A 25,518-nucleotide genomic window follows, 5' to 3' on the forward strand; every position below is an offset into this window, starting at 1 on the left:
TACTGAACCCAGCATTTTCTCATTATTCACCAGTTTGAGCTTTTTACATTCACGGACTGACATGTTTTGGTTGTGCAGTCATTTGAGCCCAGAACGAAAAACTCCAGGAGCCAGCAAAGCAGGAATTCTGTGATCTACAGCTTCGCCGGAACCCAGCAGAGGAACCGCTGCAGCACCTTCAGAGTCCGACGCAGCCAAACCATCTACTGGAAGGAGGGGCTGCTGGTCACATTTGATGGAGGTTACCTCAGGTCAGAGTTGGGACTAGAAGGATGCAAATGGAATTCATTAGACAAATGCTTAAAGGTCCATTGTGTAGGATTTAGGGAGATTATGTTTTCAGAAAATACGTTAAATACGTTAGAAAATACGGCTTTGTTTTAGCATAAACCAGCTAAAACAAAGCCAGCCTCACTTGCTTGTTTAGTTTAAGCTTCTTAGATGACAGGAGTGACACCCGATGTTGTTTTCTGTTGCTGTAGTCCATCTTCTTCAAGGTTCGACATGCTGTGTGCTCAAATATGCTTTTCTGCTTCTCTGACCTCTGGCATCAACAAAGCGTATCCGCCCAGAGAACTGCGGCTCACTGGAGTTTCTCTTTTTCAGCTCATTCTCTGTAAAACCTAGAGATGGTTGTGTGTGAAAATCCCAATAGATCAGCAGTTTCTGAAATACTCACGCCGGCCTACCTGGCACCAACAACCATGGCAGGTTTAAAATCACCTTTCTTTTTGATGCTCCGTTTGAAATTCAGCAGCTCGGTGCTGCAGTGTGATTGGCTGATTAGATATTTGTAATAATGAGCCGCTGAACAGGTATACCTAACGAATGGCGAGTTAAATTATAACATGGTGACAAAATAAGAGGCAGCAACTCTGAGGGGAAAAATTGCACTTGTCGGTCCATGCCAGCTGTTGTGTACAGATTGAATCATGAAGCGGTGAAAGCGTAATGAAATTGAAATGATGACATGTGTCTGTTTATGTCTCTGAAGTGTTGAGTCATCAGATGTCAACTGGAAGCGAAAGAAGAGTGGAGGCATAAAGATCATCTGCCAGTCGGAGATGAGGGATTTCTCTGCCATGGCGTTCATCACAGACCATGTCAACTCTCTAATTGAGCAGTGGTTCCCAGGTTAGTGCACTAGGTGGACGTTCGCTCTCACTATTGTTCAGACACTCAATGGTGTTACAGATGCTTTTTGGTCAGACAGGATTTAAATCCTAGTGTTTTATTTAAATCTTTCATGAAAGTGTACTCATTTGTTTTGATACATTCAGGGGTGGTTTTTAAGTGAGACAAGGCAATGTCAGAGAAACTGCACTCCAATTATATATCCATTTACCTGGTTCTGCATCTGTTAAATGACCCTGTACATCCACTAGCTAGCTAATAACTTTGGGATGTTTGATGATGGGAATATGTACTGTGGGTTTATCAGAGCTTCTTCACTGCCTGCTGCTGGTGTTTGAGACTGAACTGTAACAGTTTGGCATTGCACACAGTCATTTGGTCCATTGTTGCATATAATAATTAGGGCTTAGTTCAGAAACTTGCATACACACATACAGAGATTGCCTCTCACACATGGAGATTACTGCTACACCCAAGGCCACTGTGACTCAGTCAGTCGCGGACGAAAGCCAAAACGTAAAAGTTGTGTATGTGTGAAAGACTGAACTGCATTCACCGAGCCAAGTTAATCAGGAAGCCAAGAACACTGCTGAATAGGGTTTTAACAGGTGGTTTAACGTGCATTTGTATGCTTGGGAAGTCCCAGATGAGCTCAGAGTGTGCACAGTGCCAGAATGTGATCCAGCCTTATTCTGCAAGGATAGTTTACTCCCTGCCTGGACCAGTATATCAAGGTTATATATCAGTGGTTATGAACAATATTGAATGATTCCAGAAAGATAGATCTGCCACCGCCCAGATTTAGTGGCCTAGATTAGCCAAAAATTAATATGGCATTCAGAATTATATTTTCTTGGGTGTATATGTGTATGTGTGGTGCAACAAGTCGGTTTTCAGTTGCGTGCATGTCTTTCATCTCGGTGTCCTCTCTTGTAGCTTTGACAGCCAGTGAGAGTGACGGGAGTCTCCTCATAGAGCAGTACGCCCCCTGTTCGCTCTGTGCCTCACTGGGCCAACAGAAGCAGGCCGAGCTCCCAGCCAGCCAGCCCGGCCAGGTCAGAGACAAAAGAGGACATGGAGAGGATGATAGAGGAAGTGGAGGAGCAGGGGTTCATTATTTTAACATGGAGGACTGTGTGCTGGCTGCTGTGGACAAGGACTACATCATCTGTCCTCAGCATCCCGATCAGCCAGTCCCTCTCCAAGAACTGGTCCCAGAACTCTTCATGACTGACTTCCCTGCGAGGTAATCTCTCACATTTAATGGACAATCTCACTAAGTCTGAAACCTCTTATTGTGTTGGTTAGATGTCGGCCTGGCTGGAAAGTGTCTCCTGACTTAATGTCAGACAATGATGGGATGTACAGTAGATAGATTGCAGAGTTTTGGGACAGGCAACCACAACTAACCTTACCACACTTGACCCAGAGATGACCAGCCCGCTCTTGTTGCCATCTTCCTTCCAAGTTTATCACTTCTGGCTACACTTATTCATCCTGTCCTTGTGCCGTCCACCTTAGCAGTCCTGCCTCTCTGTTGTCTTCAGGACAGCTCCTTTGGTTACATTTTCCTGTATTGTGTCATGTTTGCTTGTCATCTGGACCCTGCCCTACTCTGGAGTTTAACTTCTGTTTGGAGGACATTGCTGCTGCCTTCTGTTTATGTCTACTTTTATTTTTGTGTCCTCTACCTGTAAATCCCTTAGATTTCCACTTTTTTTTAATTCAACTTTGTAAACTGTTTGGCTTACCTGTGCATTCTCCTTCTCCGATAACTGTCACACTGCTGCTTGCCTAAATCTAACCCTAACTTTAAACCATGTCTAGCTGCCCCAGACTCAGCATTTACTAAAGTTGAATGATTGCGTAGTACTGTGAGGGCTAGGTTTTTCTCTCTAGAAAAATTGATCTCCTAAATCTGTATGTGACTGTGAAAGCAGATTTATGTTCCCACAACATGAGTAAAACAAGCCCACACTGACCGTCAGCAGCTCTTCAAGGTTTTGACTATATAATGAGTTTCGGCTGATTTGCTGCCAGTGACAGCATCTGTTCGTGTATTGTCAGGGCTCAAGGGTAACTGCCACTCCTTCAGCTATTGGAATAAACATTCATTTTGTCTCCGTGAAATACTGTGTATGCAAAGTTGTTGGGTGGGCTGTCATCTGCGCAAGCATTTCTCTGCGTCTTCGAAATAGTGCATGCCCATGTTTGCTGCAACGGGTAAACAGCCCCTCCAAATATTTGTTCAGCGTGTATGAATAAAGCTCTAAATAATGAAGAACCAACTAACATGAGCCACTTTTATAGCTGGATGACTGGGTAATACAAGAGAGCACACACTATTTATGCCCATATACGTCTTCTCAGTTTGCGCTATGTTCCTCCAAACAGAAGCATGTGACGATCTTGGACAAGAGTTGATTTTCTTCATTTATTTCAAAATATTGTCACATTATTGTGACATTATTATTCTAATGTCATGGCAACCTGCCACTAACCATTAGTTGTTGGTTGGGGACAGATTATCTGCACCACTTCAGTTGGAGATTAAATTTACAGTGTAAACACCTGAAAGGTCATCAGTATTCCCTCTTTTTATGTAGAAAACTGTGCACATAATGACATTAGGTCAAAGCTGAAAGAAAAGGGAAATGTCTCTATAAAGTAAAACCAATGTTTAAAGCCATTATAATAATTTGACACACTCGTTTGTGTTTTTGCGTGTGTGCACACTTGTGTGTGTCTTTGTGTCAGGCTGTTTCTGGAGAAGGCCCAGCTGGACTACTCTGAGGAGGAGAATGACATCCTTGGACAGGGCGGCAGTGGAACCATCATCTACCGAGCTCACTATCATGACCTGCCAGTGGCAATCAAGCGCTTCCACTTTAAGAAGTGTCGACAGCAAACAATCAGCAGTGACACAGGTACAAAGGCTTGTTCTGTCTTGACAGTGTGGATGGTTTTTAACAAAAGTGTCAAATGGCTTAGGAGGCTGCATACCAATGAGGAGAGGTGTGGCGCTTAACTGAGTCACCATTAATACAACTGCCCTTCTCCTTCTGTACCTACCTAAATCAAATTGTCTGCTATTAATGTTCTATTCAGCCATGTGTGCTGGGAGAAAGGTGTCTGGCAGTAAGAAGTCCACAACAATGCCATAGCAGGCCTTATTTAGTATTACTGTGAATTCAAATGTTATGCCCTCTGCACCTTAAGCTAAGAGATGTGGCTTTTCCAGTGGCTGCTGAAGCCAGGCTTTGTATTTGGTATCTCTGTTAATATTAAATTGCACATGCATAGACGACCTCCCAGGTTTTTTAAAGTGCAAGCATGGTCATCCATGAATCTGTCCTGATGAACAGATGCTCTGGGAGTGATCATGCTCATAAGAACATCACAATGTAAGCTTGTCTTTCCTATGTGTAATCTCATACTCCATCAGCATAGTTTCCTATGAGTCAGTATCAATAAAAGGAGGACACAGATAGAATAAAGAATGTAGACTTATGAGGTGGGAGGAACTGTTTCGTTAGGCCTTGGTCCCCAAAGCATTAATTTTAGTTTTAGTTTTATAACTCGGTGCAAGCAATGTATGCTGCTCTGCATAGCAATAGTGTTTAGCTTTGTCATGTATTAAAGCCAGACAGAATGTTGGAACAGTTGGAGGTCATGCATAAACCATACACGATGATCACATTAGTTAGTTGAGACTGACACATTAGGAGTTACATATTTTTATGTTCAGTAACATTAAGGAAGAAATTGAAATGGCAATACTGAGTAGAATAAACGCTTGCTGAACCAGATCTATGTTTTAAATTGGTGGTTTCTCTTGCTCCTCTCTCAATTTCCTCAGACACAATGGTGAAACATCTGCAGTCTGCAAATGCCTATCGGAGCTTCTCTGAATTTCGTCAGGAGGCCAGTATGTTGCACTCTCTGCAGCATCCCTGCATTGTCTGTCTGGTGGGCATCAGCATTCATCCACTCTGCTTCGCCCTGCAGTTAGCCCCCCTGGGTAGCCTCAACACAGTGCTGGAGGAGAAGCACAAAGGCAAAAGCACGTAGAGAGATCCTCATCTTGTGATTTCTAACATGATCTTGATCTTAAAGTGTGTTTCTGTGTAAGTGGAACATGACATCATGTTTTGTCTCTCTAGATTCCACTTACATGCCGCTTGGTCACATGCTAACCTTCAAAGTAGCCTATCAGATTGCAGCAGGGCTGGCGTACCTTCACAGAAAGAACATCATCTTCTGTGACCTCAAATCTGACAACATCTTGGTGTGGTCTCTGGAGGTGTGTATGCCAATAAAAAAAAAAAGTTTTTGGTTTATTGAAAATTAAGTAAAATATCAAACATTGACATTGGCACTAGCCTATGCTCATTTTTGTCATCACCTAATTCAGCTTGCTTAGTAATGGATGTGCCTTCTTCCAGGTTAAGGATCCAGTCAACATTAAACTGTCTGACTATGGGATATCTCGACAATCCTTTCACGAGGGGGCTCTGGGAGTTGAGGGCACACCGGGCTACCAGGCTCCTGAGATCAGACCAGGCATTGTGTACGATGAGAAAGTAAGGATTACCATTTCTTAAATTACAATAGTGTGTGGTGCCGGTGGCATTTTTATAAATTTGTATTCTTTGTTGTACTTAACACTTCCTTTTATCCAGTGGAAGAGTGTTGCAATGCAGAGGAAGTCACAAAACAAACATTATCTCCTGGATAGTGGATAACAAAGAAGATGCAATAAAAAACAGAAATCAGTAGCAATCAAGTCTGAGAAAAAATAGCAAAATATGTTTTGTTTTGACTGCGATGTCTTAAACCTGCATAGAACACACCATTGCATATTTATACAAGCAGACAATATTGTGTGCTGTGGACAAAGCTGGTATTAAGACAGTATTGCATTTTTATTAAATGTCACAAGGCTCTCCAAAGCTGACCCGAAAGATCCACAGATCCAGAGTTTTTATGGTGAAAAATATTTCTGTTAATCTCAGCTGGTACAGATGAAGCCAAGGGTGACTTTTGGCAGTGGTTTGTTGTGGGCAGGCAGGCTGGGGTGAGGGCAGATAGGATGCAGGCTGATGGCTGTGAGTAGGTGGAGTGGTGGTGCGGCGCTGGGCTGGAGATCTGGCAGCTGAAGTGACTGCAAATGATCCTGGAACACACAGAGGTACAGGTTACATGAAGTCAAGCAAGCATACGAGGACAAAGAATCGAATTCTTTGTTTGCTGGGATCAGTGAGTTGCTGCACAGGTCGACAAAATGAACTGGGGACCTGGGGATGTTCTTATGAGCATGTAGGGCTTCATAGATCATAGGCTTCAGGTGTGCAGGCTGATTGCAGAGCAGGAGAGAAGTATTGCTAAATGTACATGATATATTCTCCCTCCACCACCAGACTAAACTTTCTCTGGACCTTTTGTACACAGGAAATATCAGTCTGTAATGTGCAGATTGTCATCACATTCATTGTTTTCCTCTTGTGTCACCCTCACATAGTTTCAAGTTTGCACTCGAGATATAATCTAATAAAACTTTATGTATGATTCCTATCATGTTCAGTGGAACCAAAACCAGTCCATGGTTGGGATAACAGACAGTTTAGCTCTAGCTGCTGCCAGTGTTTATAATGTCCCTCTCCTCCATGAGCTGTTTTGTTTAGTTTATGCTCATGCCTCTCATGGCCTGCATTCCAAACTGCGGACGGGGATTATCGCAAAACAATTTCAAATGTGGTTTATTCCAATGGGGGACTGCTCATCACGGCCACCAGGTCCTCCATCCTGACACTCTGCTGCATACATCTATGATTCAGTTTTCCTTTTTTTTCCCCCCATCACATATGAAAGTCTTTACAGGGCCACTTCATCCTAATGTAGGATATATGTTGACAAGAAGGTGATCCCTTAAGTGTTTAAATTAGTTTGATCCACTAGCTGCAGTGCACACGTATGCACAGCCCACAGGAGCCCCGTCCCTCAACCAAAACTGATCTGGACAGTGATATGTTGATCTGTGTTTGAGTGAAAGGTGTTAGGAATGACAGAGCTGCCCCTGACTCAGTATTTATTTAACTTGTCACACCAGAGAATTCTCGGACAGCGCGCCGATTGTTTTGACTAGCTACTTCCTCTCTGCAGCGTGTTGCTGTACTGTTTGCTTAGTGCTTGAATGGAATCGGAGGAAAATTAGCTGTTGAACCACGGCTGTGTAGTCACTACTTTTAAACATGCTAGTATTTTACTCTTTTTCATCTCAGACAGAAGCCAATGGCCAGAAATGCGGAAAAGTTGACGAAACACAAACTGACATATCTGAGCAAAAATCAGACGTCTGATGCTAGGTTTCAGTCCTGAACAGATGTATTCCAGTTGGTATGCCTACTGCAATTAATGAATTCTTGTTTGTACTTTGTAGATTATATGATCAATAATCGGCCCATGAATTAGCTAGGATGGTGGAGACTGGAACTTAATAAATATTCTAAATGCTTTCAGGACGTTTTAAATAACTTAAAAGACGTAGAGTTGCCATGCCTGTTGACTAAATCTATAAATCAGCCGACTGTCTCAGCAGTAAATGTAGATCAGATCAGATCATGAATATATGAATAACTTAAGCTGATCTAAGCATGATAAAGATGTCAGTGTGTGTTTTGTGATCACAGCAGTACGACTGCTTTAACTAGCTCCGGCTGTTCTGAGGTTCTCCTCTCCCCAGGGAGGCTAGCTTTACTAGGGCTTACTGTTTTACTGCCCCTTCCTCTGTGGAGGAAATTTTCAAAGAGCAAAGGAAAATATCCGTAAGCCTCCCCCTCTGTTCATCAGCCCCTTGTCCCAGAGACTCCGCTGACCTCAGCCAGTCAAGCACCTTTTCTCCTCTCCTGGGTGTTAATTTCCCTTTTTGATGAGGTTTCACTATTATAATTAGATACATATACAGCTGGAGAGAGAAGAAGTTGGCACAAGTAGGAAACAGAGTTGTGACGTTCATGAGCGAACCGAATCTATTGATTTGCTCTTTAAAAAATGAACGAAGGGATCCGAGTTGCAGTTGCACACAGTAGCTCCTGCTTTGCTTTGAGACGGTTTTGATGACGGAGCTGGTATAGTGGTGAGAATAGCAGTGCTCCCGGGTTTGATTCCCAGTCAGCACAAAGGAACAACCAAATTTCTCACCCGATAAATAAAGCAAGTGTCTATCAAGAATATATATTTTAGATATGGATAGACTCAGATATCCCACCGAGAGAATATGTTTTGGCGGCACGTCTAAGTTTGAATGATTCTGGTCCAAATCTTACCCTATCAAAGTGATTATTTCGAGGATAAAATAAGTTACCCTTGGGATGGCATCTTAAAAATAAATAAATATCAAAATGAGCCAGTCTTTTGAACAGCTCTTTGAAAGGAACGGAAAAACAAGATCTGACTCCCTTCCAAGAGCCATAAATCCCATCTCTAGTAGGAAAGCAATACAGTGTATAAAAGGAAAATAAATGAAAAGCAGTGTGTTGGCTGTTAATATGCTGGCCAGCTGAGTATCTTGGGAAGAAATGGAAAATGTGCACACATTTGTTAGCTGAGGATCTGAAAAACATACGTTAACAGTAATAGAAAGCTGCTGAGCGACAAGATTAGGGTTTTACAACATGGGTTTACTCAAAGCTTTTATTTTAAATAGAATCTGTACTACCCGTTATGTGCAGCCAGGGCACTTGTCTTCAAACCTAGTTTAACTACTTAAGCCTCGCCCAAAGTCCCATGACATATCCTCCAGATGAAGGCCCTATGGATGCACAAGGAGGCTCCACTCCACTCTAGCTTCAGCTCTTTTCTATAAATGTACCCTTTCAGGTTTTAAAATGCCACACTTAGCTCTGATGTGACTTGTGAGAAGACACTGCGGCCTTGACAAACATGGTGAATGTGCTTCTTATCTCATAAAGCATTTGCAAAGCCATTTTTTCTTAAAATGTTGAATCCTTACATCTAGGTTTACTAGCAAACAGTGTTTTCATGTCTTAGTTGCACATCACCTGTTGATCAGTGGAATACAGTGGCGCCAATGGTTGGGCTTAGTTTTTCTTAGTTGTGTATGCATCTTCACATGTGCACAACTACAAATTAATTGCTTGAGGCCACATAAAACAGCCATATTTTTATGTAAGCTTGGAAATCATCAGAATACATTTAGAACACAAGATGTTCGAGTGTAAATTGAAACGGATACCTCCATTCTTACACAGAATGTGAAACTGGATCTGTAACTGTCTCATCAAGGTTTTATGTAGTACATACACCAATCAGGCATAACATTATGACCACCTTCCTAATATTGCGTAGGTCTCCCTTGTGTCTCTAAAACAGTTGTGACTCTTCGGAGAATGGACGTGGGCCTTCTGAGGGTGTCCTGTGGTGTCGATGACCAAAATGTTGTTTGTGGGGCCTTTTGGGTCCTATGGGTTGAGGGGAGGGGCCTCTGTGGATCAGGCTTGTTCCACATTAATGCGTGGTCCAAAAGTTTCCCAGCAGAACACTGTATTGTTACAAGATGGTCAATGTTATTGACTTCTCCTGTCAGTGGTCATAATATTATGCCTGATCAGTGTACATTTCAGATGTGTAGTCTGTGAGTGAGTAGGATCGTCATTCTAGTGAGGATAATATTAAAAAGCTTCTTGACTAGTCTAATTTAAGCCAGGGGCACTTCCTTATTTGAAAATCCTGTGGTTCATACCCGCTGTGACTCCACACCATACCACAAACCTCACATATATTTGGAGTCACTAACAAGTGATGTCACCACTGAAGTAGTTTAATGGCAATGCACTGCTGATAGCCTCTGATAGCCTCGAAATTCCCAAGTGGCTGAGACCTCCAATCACTATCAGTGAATCAACATTCTGAGAAGGAATCCACTCGGGTATTTTGGTCCTCTGATAACAGTTTCAGGGATAAGATGAATGAGTAAGAAGAAAAAGGTTCTTAGTCTTGAGTACACAAAATAAATGCAAACAAGTGATACGAGGAAGCCAGGATAAACCAGAGTTGTGTTACTGTTGAATATTTGAACAGCTATCTTTATTGACATTAACAATAAAAGAAAATACTGTTATTGACACACACATGTGTTGTCCCATTGCTGATAAGTGCAGGCTTAGCTTATCTAATCTGTTTTCTGCTCAGTACTATTTGCCAAACAGGGAGTCATTCTGCCATACATGACTACCCCTAATATATTTGATTTATTTTCCCGACATTTGTGTCATAACCTCCATCGCATACTAATTGAAATTCAAGACTATGTTTCATGCGACAGTTCGTACAAATCTTTCCGGAGGTCTGAAGCCTGACCTTGATGTTCCATGTTTTTCTCCTCTCATCATTACCGTCTCTAGGTGGATATGTTCTCCTATGGCATGGTGATGTACGAGCTGCTGTCTGGGCGAAGGCCTGCACTAGGAAATCACCAGCTTCAGATTGCAAAGAAGCTCTCCAAAGGCGTCCGACCAGTTCTGGGCAGTCTAGAGGAGGTTCAGTTCTACAGCCTCCACAGCATGCTGACTGAATGCTGGGACACAAAACCAGAGAAGGTGGGCCTTTCTGCTTCATCACACAATTTGCTTTGGCTGACACAGTGATCTAGTTTCCTCGTTTGCTCAGCCTTGTAGGTAATAGACTGATTATAGACTGCACACAGTGTGACAAGGTTGGTGGTTGAGCTGGAGACCCACAAAAGACCCAGGGCCATTAGCTTCCAGTGAACAAAGTGGTCATATTTGTATGATTGCTCACAAGCAATCAGTCATTTTATTAAATGAGTTTCATTTGTTTGTGGTAGGAATATTATGCTGGACAGTAATAATTTAATAAGAATTAAGAATAGAATAAGAATAAGAATTGGAGAATTAAATAAATTTTTGAACCTATCAGCCACAACATTAAAACCCCTGAATAACACTGACCATCTTGTGACAATTCAACGTTCTGCTGGGAAACTTTTGGACCTGGCATTCATGTGGATGTTACTTACACATGTAGCACCCACCTAGACCAGACCAGACATCACATGGAGCCCTTGTCCACTTGCATGTTTGTTGATGGAAACAAGCCCAACACACATACTTCAAGTAGTACTACCACACAAACGTACACGTGTGCCATCTGGAGCACTTCTCTCACTCACCATTGTGTGTGTACATGTATTTCTGACGCTGTGGAAACATACATCTGATAACAGCCACATTGTAGAGACTTATTTTCCGGGACAAAAGGCAAATCCCTGTTATATAAAGGGTTTTCAGATGAAGACCTGGCTTAAGGTTGGGGTTTGCGTTAGGATTAAACAAATAGTGCTTATGGTTCGGGTAAATCTCCAGGAAATTAATATAGATCAACGTCCTCTGAATTGTAACCTGCGTTTGTGTTTTTGTTTGCTCATGTAGAGGCCGATGGCGGCGCAGTGTGTGAGGCAGATGCAGGAGCCCAGTTTCCCCTGCCTCAGGTATCTATTGTCCTGTGACAGCCACTCGCAGCTCTTCCTGTCCGAGCTGCAGGGATACAGCGCTGTGTTCTGGAGTGGAGACAAGGAAGACAGGTTTGTTTGAACTTTTCTGTCTGCTAGCTGATGATTTTCATTTGGTGGTAATGCTGTGAGCATATGATTTTGTGTAGTTTGACAAGTGCACAGTTATTTAATGATCCCAAATGTTTCATGTTTGTCACATAATCTTAAGAATCCGGGAAAAATAATTGCTGTTGCAATTTTTTTTTTCATTCTGTCATCATTTAAGTATGGTAATAAAAAAGGGGAAGTGCTGACCTTCTTAAAATGAATACAGCATGTGGGCATGCAATTGATGAAACCCATATGTGTTGAGTCTTCATGGACCCAGCGTGCAGTGCTGCATTCTCAAGCTGCTGTTAAAGTCTTTAAGTCCATGCAGCATAGTGACTTGTCTCACCCTCAACACAGCCTCTCCGCTCTGCTCATTAACTGGTAGGAGGATGATTCCCACTTCTAAAAGCTCAGACAAGGCTTTTTCCCTTTGCAAGTGTTTAAAGTACCTACACCGTACATATACTGTGTGTCTTACAAAATGTGCACGTACACCTGTCTGTCATTGAAGATATTTGTAGGTTTGATAACTTCCTGATAACATTTTCATATTCATCAGGGTCACAGCAGACATAGCGTGAAGATAATGTGCTTTCTGCACTCTCTTCAGCACTTTACACAGTAATGTGTGACCTTTACCGTAATACGGCACTGTCAGCAGTTTTTCTTGATGACATAAATCGGATTAGGCAAGACTTTACACAAGAAACGGCCAAAAGAGGTTAATAACCAGATAAAGAATTTATTTTTTTAAAAAAAGTAAGAAATGCAATGAGTAAATATACTGTATCATGTATATTGCAAATGTATTGGTATCCTATAGAGTAGCAGAATAACTTATTGGGAGTCATACACGTCAACTGTTTTCTGTTCCAATATAAAGACAGTAGAAGTCCTAGTCAATACATTGCAAATTCAAATATAAGACATTTTTACATAGTTTTTATGATTTTAAACTGCACTGTACTGTGTGTCCCAAGTACATTGGGATTCAATTTACAGACTTTTTCCATCACTTTTGTGACAAAAGATATATTTTTTGTGTTATTCATTTATTTTCTCCAACTCACTGGTTCAGACGAAATTAACTCAACAATCCCTCTTGTGTTGTGTAGGAACTACAGTGTGGTGAATGTGAAGAAGGGCCAGGTGGAGGTGAAGAGGATGTCCTGTCCGGGAAGCAAGATTAGCAGCCAAATAAAGATATACAATTCGCTGTGGATGGCCACTGAGGTACATACACCTAAGCCAGTCTCTCCTGAAATCACATTCTGCTGCGCAACACCTCCTGGCAAACCTGGAATACCAAAGAAAGCTACAAAAGCTAAAAAAAAATAACTATAGAAGTATTTTAAAAAATATATTTAGGATACTTGTTTCTAATTTTCAGTTTTTCAGCGAAATGCTAGGAAGTACTGTATTGTTTCCATCCACAAACTACTTTCAGACAGAGACATTTGCTTTTGAGAATGTGTTGAAATGTGTTGAGATTTAAACACATTTTAAGGGAAAATTAAACAGAGAAAACTATGTGCTGGCAAAAAGGTGGTTCATTTTGGTGCTGTAGTGTGTATCAAACTAGTGTCTGGTATTGATTGGAAATGGAAAATCAAATCCAACAAGAGATTTTGAAGTTACTCATCATTGTAAAAATGCATTTATTTAAAAGGTCAATGTACCACAATCTCTTGAATCCACAAACAAAATGTTTAAATACATCTTCAGAGAAAATGTAATGATGTGGTTAAAGGAATTGCTCGGTGTGTGTTTGCGTGTTAGGAACAAGAGGTGTTCATCTACAGTCTGAAGGACATGTGTCCACTCAGCCAACCCCAGAAACAGCTCTCCTGTCCAGCCGTCATCACCTGCCTGTTCCCCGTTCCAGCCAGAGAGCAGGTCAGTTCACATCTCAGCATGTACACATACCAACCTAAGCCGATATACTTATATCTGTGTTGTCACTGACACTGCATTAAAACTGTGAGGCTGGAAGAACGCTGGCCAGCAGCTGTAGACTTTATGATCCAGAATTCATCTAAATTGACATTAAGATACCCAAGATTTTCTTGAGTCCTGTCATGCATAAGTTAGAAGTCTGTTCAGATTAGCCACCTGTTTGATAATGTTTATTAATAAATTATGTGCAAAAACTGACACAACTGTGAATCATCAGGTGATGATAGCCTGTTAGCAGTAATGAGATGCAGTTATCTGCCTCAGCGTGCATCATCACTTAAACGTGATTTTTCATGTTGGTCTCAGTCTGTATAAAAGCCACAGTTAATAATGTTTGTGTCACAGCAATCTCAGCAGGTTCTTGGACAGATTTCTGTAGTCTGAAGTGAAAGCTATCAGGTTCATGTAAAGACTACAGCTGCTGTTTCACACAGAGCCACTGTGTATGAACTTTGTTTTGATTTCACTTTACACTGCGTCTACACAGAGAGTGTGAGTCGTACATTCAGCAGAGCAGCAGCAGCAGCAGCTAGGTCTCCATCTGTGTGTCTACACAGGAGCTGTTCAGTTACAGTGTTAGAGTCAAGGTCACCCGCATTTTAGATCCGCTCAGAGTCCAGTACACGATGAGTGTAGTTAGACAGAAAAATAGGAAAAAGAGGCTTGAAGCCTAGAAATATGATGTGTGCAGTGTATTGATGAACACAGAGGCTTATTGTTCCATCAGACACGCTTGAGATGGACTCCAAGTTAAAATACTTGCTGTTTATATTCTGTGTTTTGCGCCCATTTAATGAATTTTTCCCTTCATCCCTTATGTAGAAAGCAATCAGACCAGTTCATTAAACCAGAAAATGGAATTATGGGTTGAGGGTTTTTGACGTCACATCAGTCTGTAAACAAACATGTTTCTGCTCTTACAGAAATGAGAACAGAAATCGAGTGTATGTCTGTGAAGTGATCACACCCGTATGAGTAATCAGACCCACCCGCCCTACATTGTCAGTTTTCATCTATGTCTAATCACAGAGGAACTATTAATCATCCACGCTTATAGGCGGCATCCAGTGGACTGTCAAAAATGGAAAAGAGAAGTCAAAAGCATATATTTCCAATTTGAGAAGGGCTTCAGGCTGAAGATGCCAGCAATCTCTGTCTGACTTCACAAGCTCTGACTTCAAGAGAATGCATGAAGACGATAACAGGTGGAAGGTCCTCAGCTTCAGTATACCCAATAAATACAATGTGCTAATAGCTTACCTGCCCCTCACAGCTGTCCAAAAACATCTCACAGTCAGTAACGTGACTTCAGGTGTCTGCCTCCAAACAATGCTTTTGTGAGAAAAGTTTTTTTTTTTTTTATGGCCTGTGCTGTTGCTCCCCCTCTGACCTCTAACCTGCTGTCCCATTACAACATCTACAGATAACTACTACCTTTTGAAGTGTAGCTGGTGGAATCCAGGTGTTAGGAGGCTGGTGGGTGGTGTTGGATGGGGAGACAACATTGACTCGTATCAATGAGTGGGATTAAATCACCTTTTTGGGTGTGAATTTGTGATTATTTCACAACATGAAATGTATTTTTCTTTTTTATGGGCATGCAGCCACTGATAAAAGCAGTTTGTTTCACCAGATAATGTTACAATAATGGGAATCCAGTCACTGTCATTGTTAAGCTACTACAAGGCTGGATGTTACTTAGACTTAGACAGACTTTATTCATCCACAAGGGAAATAGCTTGGTCACAGTAGCGCAGTTATACATACGAAACACTCTTGAGAATCAGTAGTAAAAAGAAAAACAGGTAATTTAAAAAAGTAATAATAAAATAAATAGTATAAGCAAAAAATGATCAAAATTTGCATATGAACAAATGTACAAGAATTAGAGACAGGAGTCAATATATATTATATTATATATTATAAGGTGCAATAATGTGAATTAACATGATAAAAACCTGTTACAGAAAGGTGATTTGTGGTACAGCTGGAAAACACAAATCAGACTTACATACTCTTAGTGATAGCAATATTATTTTTTCGTAATACAAATACAAAATGTAGATGAGGCTGCATATGAGATGTGAACGTGAACATGAACAATTATATTAATAAAAATAGAAAACCTCGGGGCGCCCTAAAGGAAGCAGCGGCTACACCTTTTATATAAACCAGAGGAATTTACCAGATTTGCACTTTATTTACTGTGGCAGCATATTTCCACAGACAGCAGTCTCTGTCATGAGCCTACACCTCTCTGTGCACTCTGGCCTGTGTGGGCCCTTCCAGTAATGTAGAAGAAGCCTGGCAGCTACAATAAAACGTGTTACTGTTATCCCACCATCTCCACTTCAAAAGGGAGCCAGGTTGCTTAACAGTCATGTGTAGATGGGTAACAGGACAGCAGGTTAGAGGTCAGTGGGGGAGAAACTGAATGCACCGTAAAAGAAACTTTTCTCACAGAATTATGGTTTGGTGTCTAGTCAAGCTACTGTAGCGAGCTGTTTTACGATCTTCAGTGAGAGGTATTAGTAAGCCCTAGTTTCTTTACAGACATGGAATGGGAATTCTGGTATCCAAGAGGTTCCCACTTCTTTACATGTCCACCACTTACCGTCTTGGCTAACTTTCAGTGGTGTAAAATAATATGCACCCAGCCTACATTTGAGATCACATCCTGTAGTAAGATTTCCCTGAACCCAGTATCAGTAGAATGTGAATGTAAAGATCTCTCTTCCTCCCCTGCTCAGAGCCTGGCCAGAGTGTTTGCGGGGATGTCTGACGGCCTGGTGGCAGTGTACAGCCTGGTGGAGGACCTTCCTCTGGAGGGGGAGACTTACCTGTGTTCACACACTCTAAACAAGACAGTGTTTGGTCTGAAGGACACAGATCCCAGGCAGAGACCCTACCCGGTCAAGAGCATGGCTCTTGTCAGCAGTGGCTCCCAGGTGAGCAGATGATCAGTCAGTATATTGACCTTGACCATAAGGTCAAGTTTGCACAGGAGGTCAAACAAAAGGAAAACGAGGAATCAGCCAAACCGACGGCTTTAGAGCTAACTCTGTCCTTCTCCATGTGTTTATCAGTTATGGTTCTCCAACGGTCCGGGTGTGCTGGTCATCGACTGTCTGAATCTTCAGGCAGTCCGAAGACTGGATCCCTACAGCCCGCCGTCTACCATTGTATCCATGGCAACCAGCTTCAGTCTGTGGGGACATGAAGCAGTCTGGACCCTGGACGACCACACCAACACCCTGCTGCTTTACCACGCTGCCTCCTACGAGCTCTGCGCTAAGTACTAGTGAGTAGGTGTAGGATCTGGGATGATGAACTTTCTATAGAACCGCGTCTAAAACATTTAAGTACAACAAACAGAAACAATAATGTAGAGATATTTTGTGATTTTTTTTGTGTGTGGTAAATATACAATTAAATGTACGCCAATCAGCCACAACATTAAAACCACTGACAGGAGAAGTAAATAACATTGACCATCTTCTGACAATTCAGTCACTTTTGGACCTGGCATTCATGTGGATGTTACTTAGGCATGTACCACCCACTCCATTACATACGTAGGTAATCCACAAGAGAGCACTGTAAAGTTTGTTTTTACACATTGTTCTGCTCAGTGCATTTGAGGACTGTGTAAAAATATCAGGTTGTGGTTTTACAGATGGTTATGTACCAGGGGGAAGTAACTTCCTGAAGTCTTGTCATGACCATGAAGTTACCAGGCAACCAGCTAAGGTTCCAGGAAGCAACTTCAGTGGGGTGTTTTATAGAGATGGTTCAGCAGCTTAATGAGGAAGTTCTGTCTTGATTTAACCTAATAAACTGAATCAGTATCTGTCTCAATCTGCAGTCAAAAAAAAATGGACAAGTGCAGTGTTTGTTGTCGCAAAGCAACGGATAATAAATATTACAGTGAAAGCTAACCACATTACTCCTCTATGTCATGCTTTCAGCTGTGGAGACAGCAATCCTCTGCGAGATGTCTTCGCCGTGCAGCGTCCTGCAGGACTCACCTCAGCGTCAAACACTGATCTCAACACCAGACCAGACCAAAAAGAGAAGCAGGAATGGACTAATGGAGAAGTAACACTGATATACAGTGAAGAGGCCGGCACTCAGATCATCCAGCACCAGGATTCACTGACGGACTACTGCTCCATTTCATCTAACTGCTCCCTGGAGCCACCAGAGTCAGACTTTTCTAGCACCGTAGAGCCCACCTCGTTAGCCAGCTCCAGTAGTGTTCCACTGCCTGCAGACTTGGATGAGACAAACAGGGAGCAGGAGCCTCAGCCATCCATCAGCCTTGAGTCTGATCTGAACTCTGCAGAAACCCCAAACACCACAACGCCTCAGCTGCAAGCTTTCACTGTGCTGCCAGTGAATGGAACTCTGTGGATCCCCAGGTACAAAGTAGTGCATACCAGCCAACCACATCATAAAGATACAAGCCAAAAAGTACACTAGAAAACTTTGCAGTAGCACGTCATTATGAATATAACTCAGGGACAAAGCAAATAAAAAAAATACAGTTTGAATATCAGAATTTTAGAACCTTGGTGTACAAGTTACAAGATGTATTTGTCACAAGACACATTTCACGTAACCACATAGTAGTGCATTTGATAGACAGTTTGTTTTGTGTGGGGCTGTGTAGTTGTCCACTGCCAAAAGCACCTAAAAAGGGCACGGTAACATCTCAGCTGGACCACAGAGCAATGATGATTGCAGCAGCATCAGCACACAGCAGCACAGCTTTCTGACATTAGGCAGCAATAGAAGTCTGTCACATGAGCTCTAGATAGGCTGCCTGCTCTGACTCACAGGCTCTGGACCTTGTAAACTATGACTACTGTATCTACACAACAACACACTACCGTCACACTCAGTGTGTGTCATGCGTTATCTACAGAACGTATGAAGGGTTAATATTTAACAATATCTCAACTCTGTTTAACATCTGGCGGGATTAGTATGTTTGATTTCATTTCCAGTGCCATAACACAAGGCTACTCATATGCGATGACAAGCGCATGCTTACGCTTATTAGATTTGTATAAGTGTTGTCTATGTGTTTTATGTTTGGCAGACGAGGAGGAGATGTGATCGTCATTGAGATGCAGTCACATGCTGATCAGCTGAGGGGCCGTGTCATTGCTGTCCTCAGTCCACCTGGATGCTCCTCTTTGGGGTGAGCTTATTTCCTCTTTAATAGTTAATGATCGATTTCTGAATTTTTACAGCACTATCCTGTTGATTTGATTCCAACCCACCGTTTAGTTTTTTTTATTATCCCTAGAATTTACAATATTGATCTGTTAACTTTAGCCTCAAAAAGCTGAAAACTACAATAAAAGAATTGTATTTCCCGGCAGCTTGTGATCACAGTACAAAATACTCTAATCACTGACGTTCTCAAGCAAAGATATTTGTTCCATCTGAGATAAAGAGGCATTCATGTTGTATCCAAAGGCAGTTTACAGTTAAAGGTTTGCAGCACCCTCTGATCCAGAGGACTGTTGTAGCTGAAAGCTGAGTTTCAGGCTGGGCAGACACTATGCATTGTTACTGTTGGTCACATGTTGCTGATTAATGAGATCTGTATCTAGAGGCTCTTCATTTTTCAAATATTTCTCTAGGTCATACACTAAAATAATGAATGCTTCCAGCCGAACTACACGATACACATGTCAGTACATACTGTGAATGAAAGGTGACTTTGGTATTGAAAAGCAGATGGCTTAAGACTTCCACTGGGTAATCCCTTGTAGCTGACACCCCCACCAGAAATCACAGAAGCACACACATCGTGTAAGGTCAAATGTAGGTTTAATAAAATTAGTTTAGTTCTGTTCAAAATGAGAGGATTACAACTTGCAGATGTCTGGAGAACAGCTCATCCATACAGCCAGAGAAAGATTGAATGAGCTGCAGTCAGTGAGCTACGAGCTGTAAAGGTCCCAGGCAATTTAATTGAAAACTGTTGTGACACACAGCCAACGCCCCCGATGACAAGGGCATACTGAGGATGTCTTTGGAAACACGCTTGTCTTGTGGAACTCCAACAGACAACAACTTTTAGCCACAATATAAGGACCGCTGATTTTAATGACTTCACACTAGATGCTGCTTACGAGACTCTTCAGCAATGTACCCGCCGAGTGTGACGTAGACTGTCCGAGTGGTTGGAGAAGAGACACCCATACCCACAGACTCATTCTTTTATAGTTGGATATTGTCAGATAAGCTTGATCTCAGTAGTAATGTCATTAATATATAGTCAATATACAATACATACACACAAAGATGAAAGAAGAAAAAATGAAACAAATCTTTGGACGCCGCTGACTGTAATCAGCTTTTCTTGATGATGATCTTCAAAATACAACAAAAAATGAGTTTCTGTAAAACATCATTGATCGTTGTTGATCCTGCATCTAAAACCATCAGCTTTTACAAACTCAACAGTTGGGACTGCAGTCCGGTCCCGGTTGCTATCCATTGTGAATGGGGCCTGGTATACTAGCCCAGCACTGTCCTCTGCACAACACAGAGGATTTCAATTTAAATGATGGCAAATTTGACTTGTTCACACAAACAGAAGCACAGAACTGTTCCTCCATTTCTCTATTCCCTTCCGTGTGTGGGCGAGTGAATGAGCACCACTTCCCCTCCATAACCGTTCGCCACTGAGGTGCCTTTAAGCGAGCATGTAATATGCTCCCTTCTCCCCTTATGTCTACTAACAACATGAAGATCCTTCGTCTTCGTCAGTCTGAGTGGATATCGCTCTCAGCACAGGGATAGAACTGAAAGACTAACCAGTCACCATGTTGTATTAAAATAGTTTTTAACAGAGCATGCTGCATTAAAACAAATATCAGTAACAACTTAACTGTAGACATTACGAATCATGTTGTGAACAGGATTTATAAAATGGGAATAAAATAAAAATGTTTAAAATAAAATGTTTAGTGAGGAACAGCAGCACACTTTGAGTATAGTTTTAGCAACATGTTGCCAGATATCGTCAGATGGTGTGGTGCTGAGATCAGTCTGAATGTTGCTTGTAAGCAATGAGCCCATTATAAAGGTCAGTGAGTAGTCCGTGTTCACTTTCACTTCTCCTGTTAGAGTGCATACACTCAGGAAGTGCGGCTAGGCAGTGGGGGGCAGCGGTCAGTGATGAAAGCCATATGACACAGATACAGGAAGTGAGCTTCAGGGGCCCCATCTATTCATTATCTGTTACCGCTTGGCCTCTAAAGGGTCGCGGGGGGGCTGGCAGGTCAAAAGGCAAACAACTATTCACACTTGCATGCACACCTATAGCCAGTTCCGGTTTAGAATCACCATTGAACCTAACATGCACGTCTGTGGGACGAAGCCCAAGTAAAGAAAACCTCCACACCGACTGGCCCCAGCCAGCCCATGAGTTTGAACACAGAGTTTTCTTGCAGTGAGACGTCAGTGCTAACCACTACACCAGTGCCCCATCTAATTAAGTTAAAAACTGTTAATTCATTGTCATTTCCCCTTAATGGCGAAGGCCAAATGATAATAGCGTCACCAAAAATGAAAACAGAAAATAGCTCAGAATATAAGAACTGCTCATTGAAACGAGTCTTCAAACACAATGCTGCACATACTTGGGTCCCCAATACATCCACCAAGTGTGAAGTCGATCAGATGAGCACACACGTACAGATTCCTTTTTTAATTGATGAAACTACACATCAACATTTTAGTGCTTTTGTCAAGCTGACAGATTGTAAAAGTGAAGGTTTTGCAGTTTACAGTGTTATAGAGTTTTAAATGATGAAGAGAACTTCGCTTTACACTGTTGCCTTCTTAATAATGTTTCTAAGGCTCCTTGAAAATGCCTGGCCTCTGTCCAGTAAGGGTTAAATTCAATCTAATGTTCTAGTGAGTGCTGAACCTCCACCTGTATGGAGCCCATTTTCAGCTACCCTCAAAACTTTTCACCACAGGGGAAGGAAAGGCCACAGAGCTGTATATTAATTTACTGATGCTGCCTCAATAACGCTTTGCAAAATCCTTCATCGTGTACTTACGGTGCTTTGCTGAGTCTGTAATTATTTCCCTAAAGAAGCCAACAGCTGGTCCTTTGCAGAAAAGCCTTCTGTGTGAGCTCCCACAAAGGGGGCCGGTCTTTTAGCAGCAGGCAATAAAAGAGTTGCCTCAAACAGGGTCCTTAATAAGCAGTTGTTACAAAGTGCACCTGTAACATAGGTGACATGTTGAGAGTTCATGGCTCAGGTCAAGATGGGCCGGGTCATCAGGCCTGTGGGACCTGTATTTATCTCCATAACATAGCATGGCCATAATGCTGCCTGCCCACTCTGAGAGGACAGTTTCTCTTTATTAGAAATGTAATGTCTAAGCCGTCGGTTATTGTTTAATCTATCTGAGAGCTCATGTGTGGGCTTCATCTCTCTTATGTGGGTCTTTTTGTCTTAACAGTGCTGCTCCACCTGTTTTTTTGTAGCCTTGAACTAACTTTAGGAGAAGATAATGACACACCTCAGAAAGATGAAACAACAATGGATGTAGATAATACAGGGTTGTTTTGGGTGATACATGGGTGGTTGAGCTCAGGATGCGGGGTCACAAGAAGCCCTTCTTCCTCCCAAAAAGCTTTGTGTCACAGCCCTCATAAATAACATAACACATAATCAGTTTAGAAGTAGATTGCTTTACCTCATTGTTTGACAGTACCGTGTGGTTTATTTAAATGTTTTCTTTCCAAGAGAAAGAGCTTTGTAGCAGACATTTCTAACAGGAACTCATGAATTTAGTTCCTCACCAGCATTCATGCACTAAATAGTAACTTCTCTACAGTACATTCAGTGTCCTCCGTGGCTTTCGAAGGAACCACTTCCTAGAACAGCCCACTAGCTTCTAGGAAGAGCTAATTACAGTGCACAGAGATGTTCCACCAACTTTAGTCCCGTCTCCACACTGCATCCCACTCTTTCCTGCCAAGCATCGATCCCTTCCTTGTCTATCTCACTGTGTCCCTCTTCTTTCTCGCAGGATCCTGGAAGAGGCAGCGCTAGTGGCAAAGGACACAGTTGTATGTGGCTTTCGCAAGGAAAACATGGAGTGGTGCCTGTGTGTCTGGAGGGGCTGGGGCTGCTACGAGCTGGAAGTCTTCTACCAGTCCTACGAGGAGCTGGGCCGCTTGGAGACCAACATGAGGAAAAGAAGGTAGCTGTTGTGCTGCGACAGCGAGGTGCAGAATCACAGCTCTGTACGGTGGCTGAGCCGAAGGGAATACACACTGACAGACTGCCAGTGTTCAGAGCAGGGGGGCTGCCAAACGCCGACATCAGGGCAGCACAGGGCTGAGGCTCAAGCTGCGCAAAAGCGGTTATGCCCCCCCACCTACCCACCCACTACATGCCTCAGCAACAATAATAAGTTAAGACCTGAAAACATCAGTAATCACACAGCAGATGCAAAAACGCTGAGTCACATATCAAAGCTGCAAGAACAAAAGATGCTTTAATAAGTGAATTTACGTCACCCCAGTAGTCCGTCAGCCACTCCACTATGACTGGGATTCAATTCAAGATGTGGTGAACTGTTTGAGGCTGACTCCAGCTGCTGCAGTCCATTGTTTATTCTCTGTCTGTCAATTTCAGTCTTCCTTCGCTGAACTCTTCCAGTCTGGAACGTTGTGCCCTCTGGAGGAGACACGGGACGGGAACATTCTTAAGGGATAAGTGTTGACTGTTTTTAGATTAACTGATCTGCGTGATAGCGGTGCTGCTGTTTCTCAGCACAATGCTTCACTCTTGCTCTATGTAGTGTTTTTTTTTTTTTTGCAAACTAACAGCAGGTGGTAGATGGGTGGGTGCCAGTGACACTCCTGTGCCATATGGATCTGCATGCTAGCTGCACTGGTACCTGAGAGGCCTGAAAGCAACAAACACAGACATCTGTCTTTTATGCAGAATTATGCAAAAGACCAGTTGTTCATCGTTTGTTGTTAAACTACAATGCTTGTGGCAGGTTCTGATTTAAAAGAACTTTTTTTTTTTTTTTGTCTTTTTAACGAAGCTCGATTTTTGGCTTTGGACTCCACAGTGTGTCCTTTGTTTACTTCTCTGGCTTCTCCTCCACTAGCATCTGTAAATCATCTGAGAAGATTAAAGGTATTATTGGGGTATTACCAATCCTATTAAGTAGTCGTTTTGTTACAGATCTGCCTGTTCCTCATAGAGGTCACAAGGGTTTCATAGGAAATGGTGCAAAATGTACTGCACATGAGACAGAGGACAGAGGCTGCTCCATGGGCTTTTTTTAGTCTTCTTTATTAAAGCACTCTGATGAATCCTCTCAGCTGCACTTTGTTTGGCTGGACTGTAAACAGACACATCACTTGTTCCTTGTTGTATTTCCCACAAAGAAGCTGTTCAAGGCAGCCAGTGAATAATATGTGCATAATTAGGAAATTAACTGAACTTTAAAATACTTTAAAGAAGCTCCCATGGGGTTTTGTCAACATGCCACTAGTTTTTTATGGGGTTGTCTTTGTGTTGACCAATGCATGTAACAAAAAAAAAAAACACCTGAGATGTAATTTTTAGTGAGACAGATGCTATTTCTGATAGGAAGAAACACTCTGTAGCTCTATAAGTCTGAGTGCTTGTTCAGAAATCAGTCCTCAGCTCTGTCGTCAAATAATGTAAAGGGTATCATTTGCTCATAGTTGGGTCATGGGATAGAAATGTTCCTACACTAATGTTCATTCAGTGTCTTTTATTCATCTTGTCTGAGGATATTTTTAAGTCTGAAGCATTACATCCCATAACATGGCACTAATCCTAATATCATCAGATGAGGTCCATTTGAGGAAGGTGATTTCCAAAGTTATTATAACATGTCAAATCACAGACATGGCACTTTGATTCAGAATTCAAATCATAGTGTATTACTGAGAATATGGCTTTGGGTAAAGCGTTTGTAAATAGTTTTGTTGGCGAGCTTACAGTTTTACAGTGGCCAGCAAAGAACTGTGAATTGTCCTTAGCATCCTTGTAGTAAGGCAGAGGTTATTTATTTACCACAATGTATAATGAAAAAAAATAGATGTTTTACATAATCACTGTACTGAATAAAGCTCTTTTAATAAATCTGTTTCATTTCTTAAAACTGTCTTAGGCTTTGAGACACACAGAGACTGTAGCCTCTACCTACAAATATCCCCTTACACATTAATGCACTGCCCTCTCTTGATGAACTGAGGGTGACAGATGGAAAACCAAACTTATAACAAGGCCCCTGTGCAGTATGAGTAACACAAAAAGCTGCTGCTCAGAAGGTTGCCAAAGCTTTCTCCTATGTGGTTACAAAAAGTTCTGCTTTGACTTGTCCCTGACTTGACATAAAAGAAAAAACGTGTCTGACTAATTGAATGGTTTTCTATTTACACTGATCAAACACAACATTAAAACCACTGACAGGAGGAGTAAATCACATGGACCATCTTGTGACAATTCAATGTTCTGCTGGGAGACTTTTGGACCTGGTGTTCATGTGGAGGTTACTTAGACATGTAGCACCCACCTGATCTGGCCTCCAAATTCATTAGATCCCAAACTGATCAAGTATCTGTGGGATGATCCACAGAGGCCCCTCCCCTCAAAGGCCCCCACTAACAACATTCTGTTGCCAGACACCACAGGACACCCTCAGAAGGCCCATGTCCATTCTCTGATGAGTCACAACTGTTTTGGAGGCAC

The 25,518-nt window shown here is 42.0% G+C and overlaps 1 protein-coding gene across 1 annotated transcript in view; it reads left to right on the top strand.

Annotated features, from left to right (window-relative positions):
* lrrk1 (leucine-rich repeat kinase 1) overlaps positions 1 to 24,909 on the top strand; it is a 57,745-nt gene extending 32,836 nt beyond the window's left edge. The window contains exons 23-38 of the mRNA XM_084541017.1: positions 79 to 251; positions 995 to 1,134; positions 2,071 to 2,380; positions 3,892 to 4,061; positions 4,994 to 5,197; positions 5,298 to 5,437; positions 5,580 to 5,717; positions 10,557 to 10,751; positions 11,604 to 11,755; positions 12,892 to 13,009; positions 13,556 to 13,672; positions 16,483 to 16,680; positions 16,819 to 17,033; positions 17,701 to 18,153; positions 18,837 to 18,938; positions 22,805 to 24,909. Of these exons, the coding sequence (XP_084397143.1) occupies positions 79 to 251; positions 995 to 1,134; positions 2,071 to 2,380; positions 3,892 to 4,061; positions 4,994 to 5,197; positions 5,298 to 5,437; positions 5,580 to 5,717; positions 10,557 to 10,751; positions 11,604 to 11,755; positions 12,892 to 13,009; positions 13,556 to 13,672; positions 16,483 to 16,680; positions 16,819 to 17,033; positions 17,701 to 18,153; positions 18,837 to 18,938; positions 22,805 to 22,982 (3,003 nt within the window). The 3' untranslated portion in view covers positions 22,983 to 24,909. The remainder of the gene's footprint in view (positions 1 to 78; positions 252 to 994; positions 1,135 to 2,070; positions 2,381 to 3,891; positions 4,062 to 4,993; positions 5,198 to 5,297; positions 5,438 to 5,579; positions 5,718 to 10,556; positions 10,752 to 11,603; positions 11,756 to 12,891; positions 13,010 to 13,555; positions 13,673 to 16,482; positions 16,681 to 16,818; positions 17,034 to 17,700; positions 18,154 to 18,836; positions 18,939 to 22,804) is intronic.
* Positions 24,910 to 25,518: the final 609 nt, after the last annotated feature.

This window comes from Chelon labrosus (genome assembly GCF_963514085.1).
Source record: "Chelon labrosus genome assembly, chromosome: 3".
Lineage (NCBI taxonomy): Eukaryota > Metazoa > Chordata > Actinopteri > Mugiliformes > Mugilidae > Chelon > Chelon labrosus.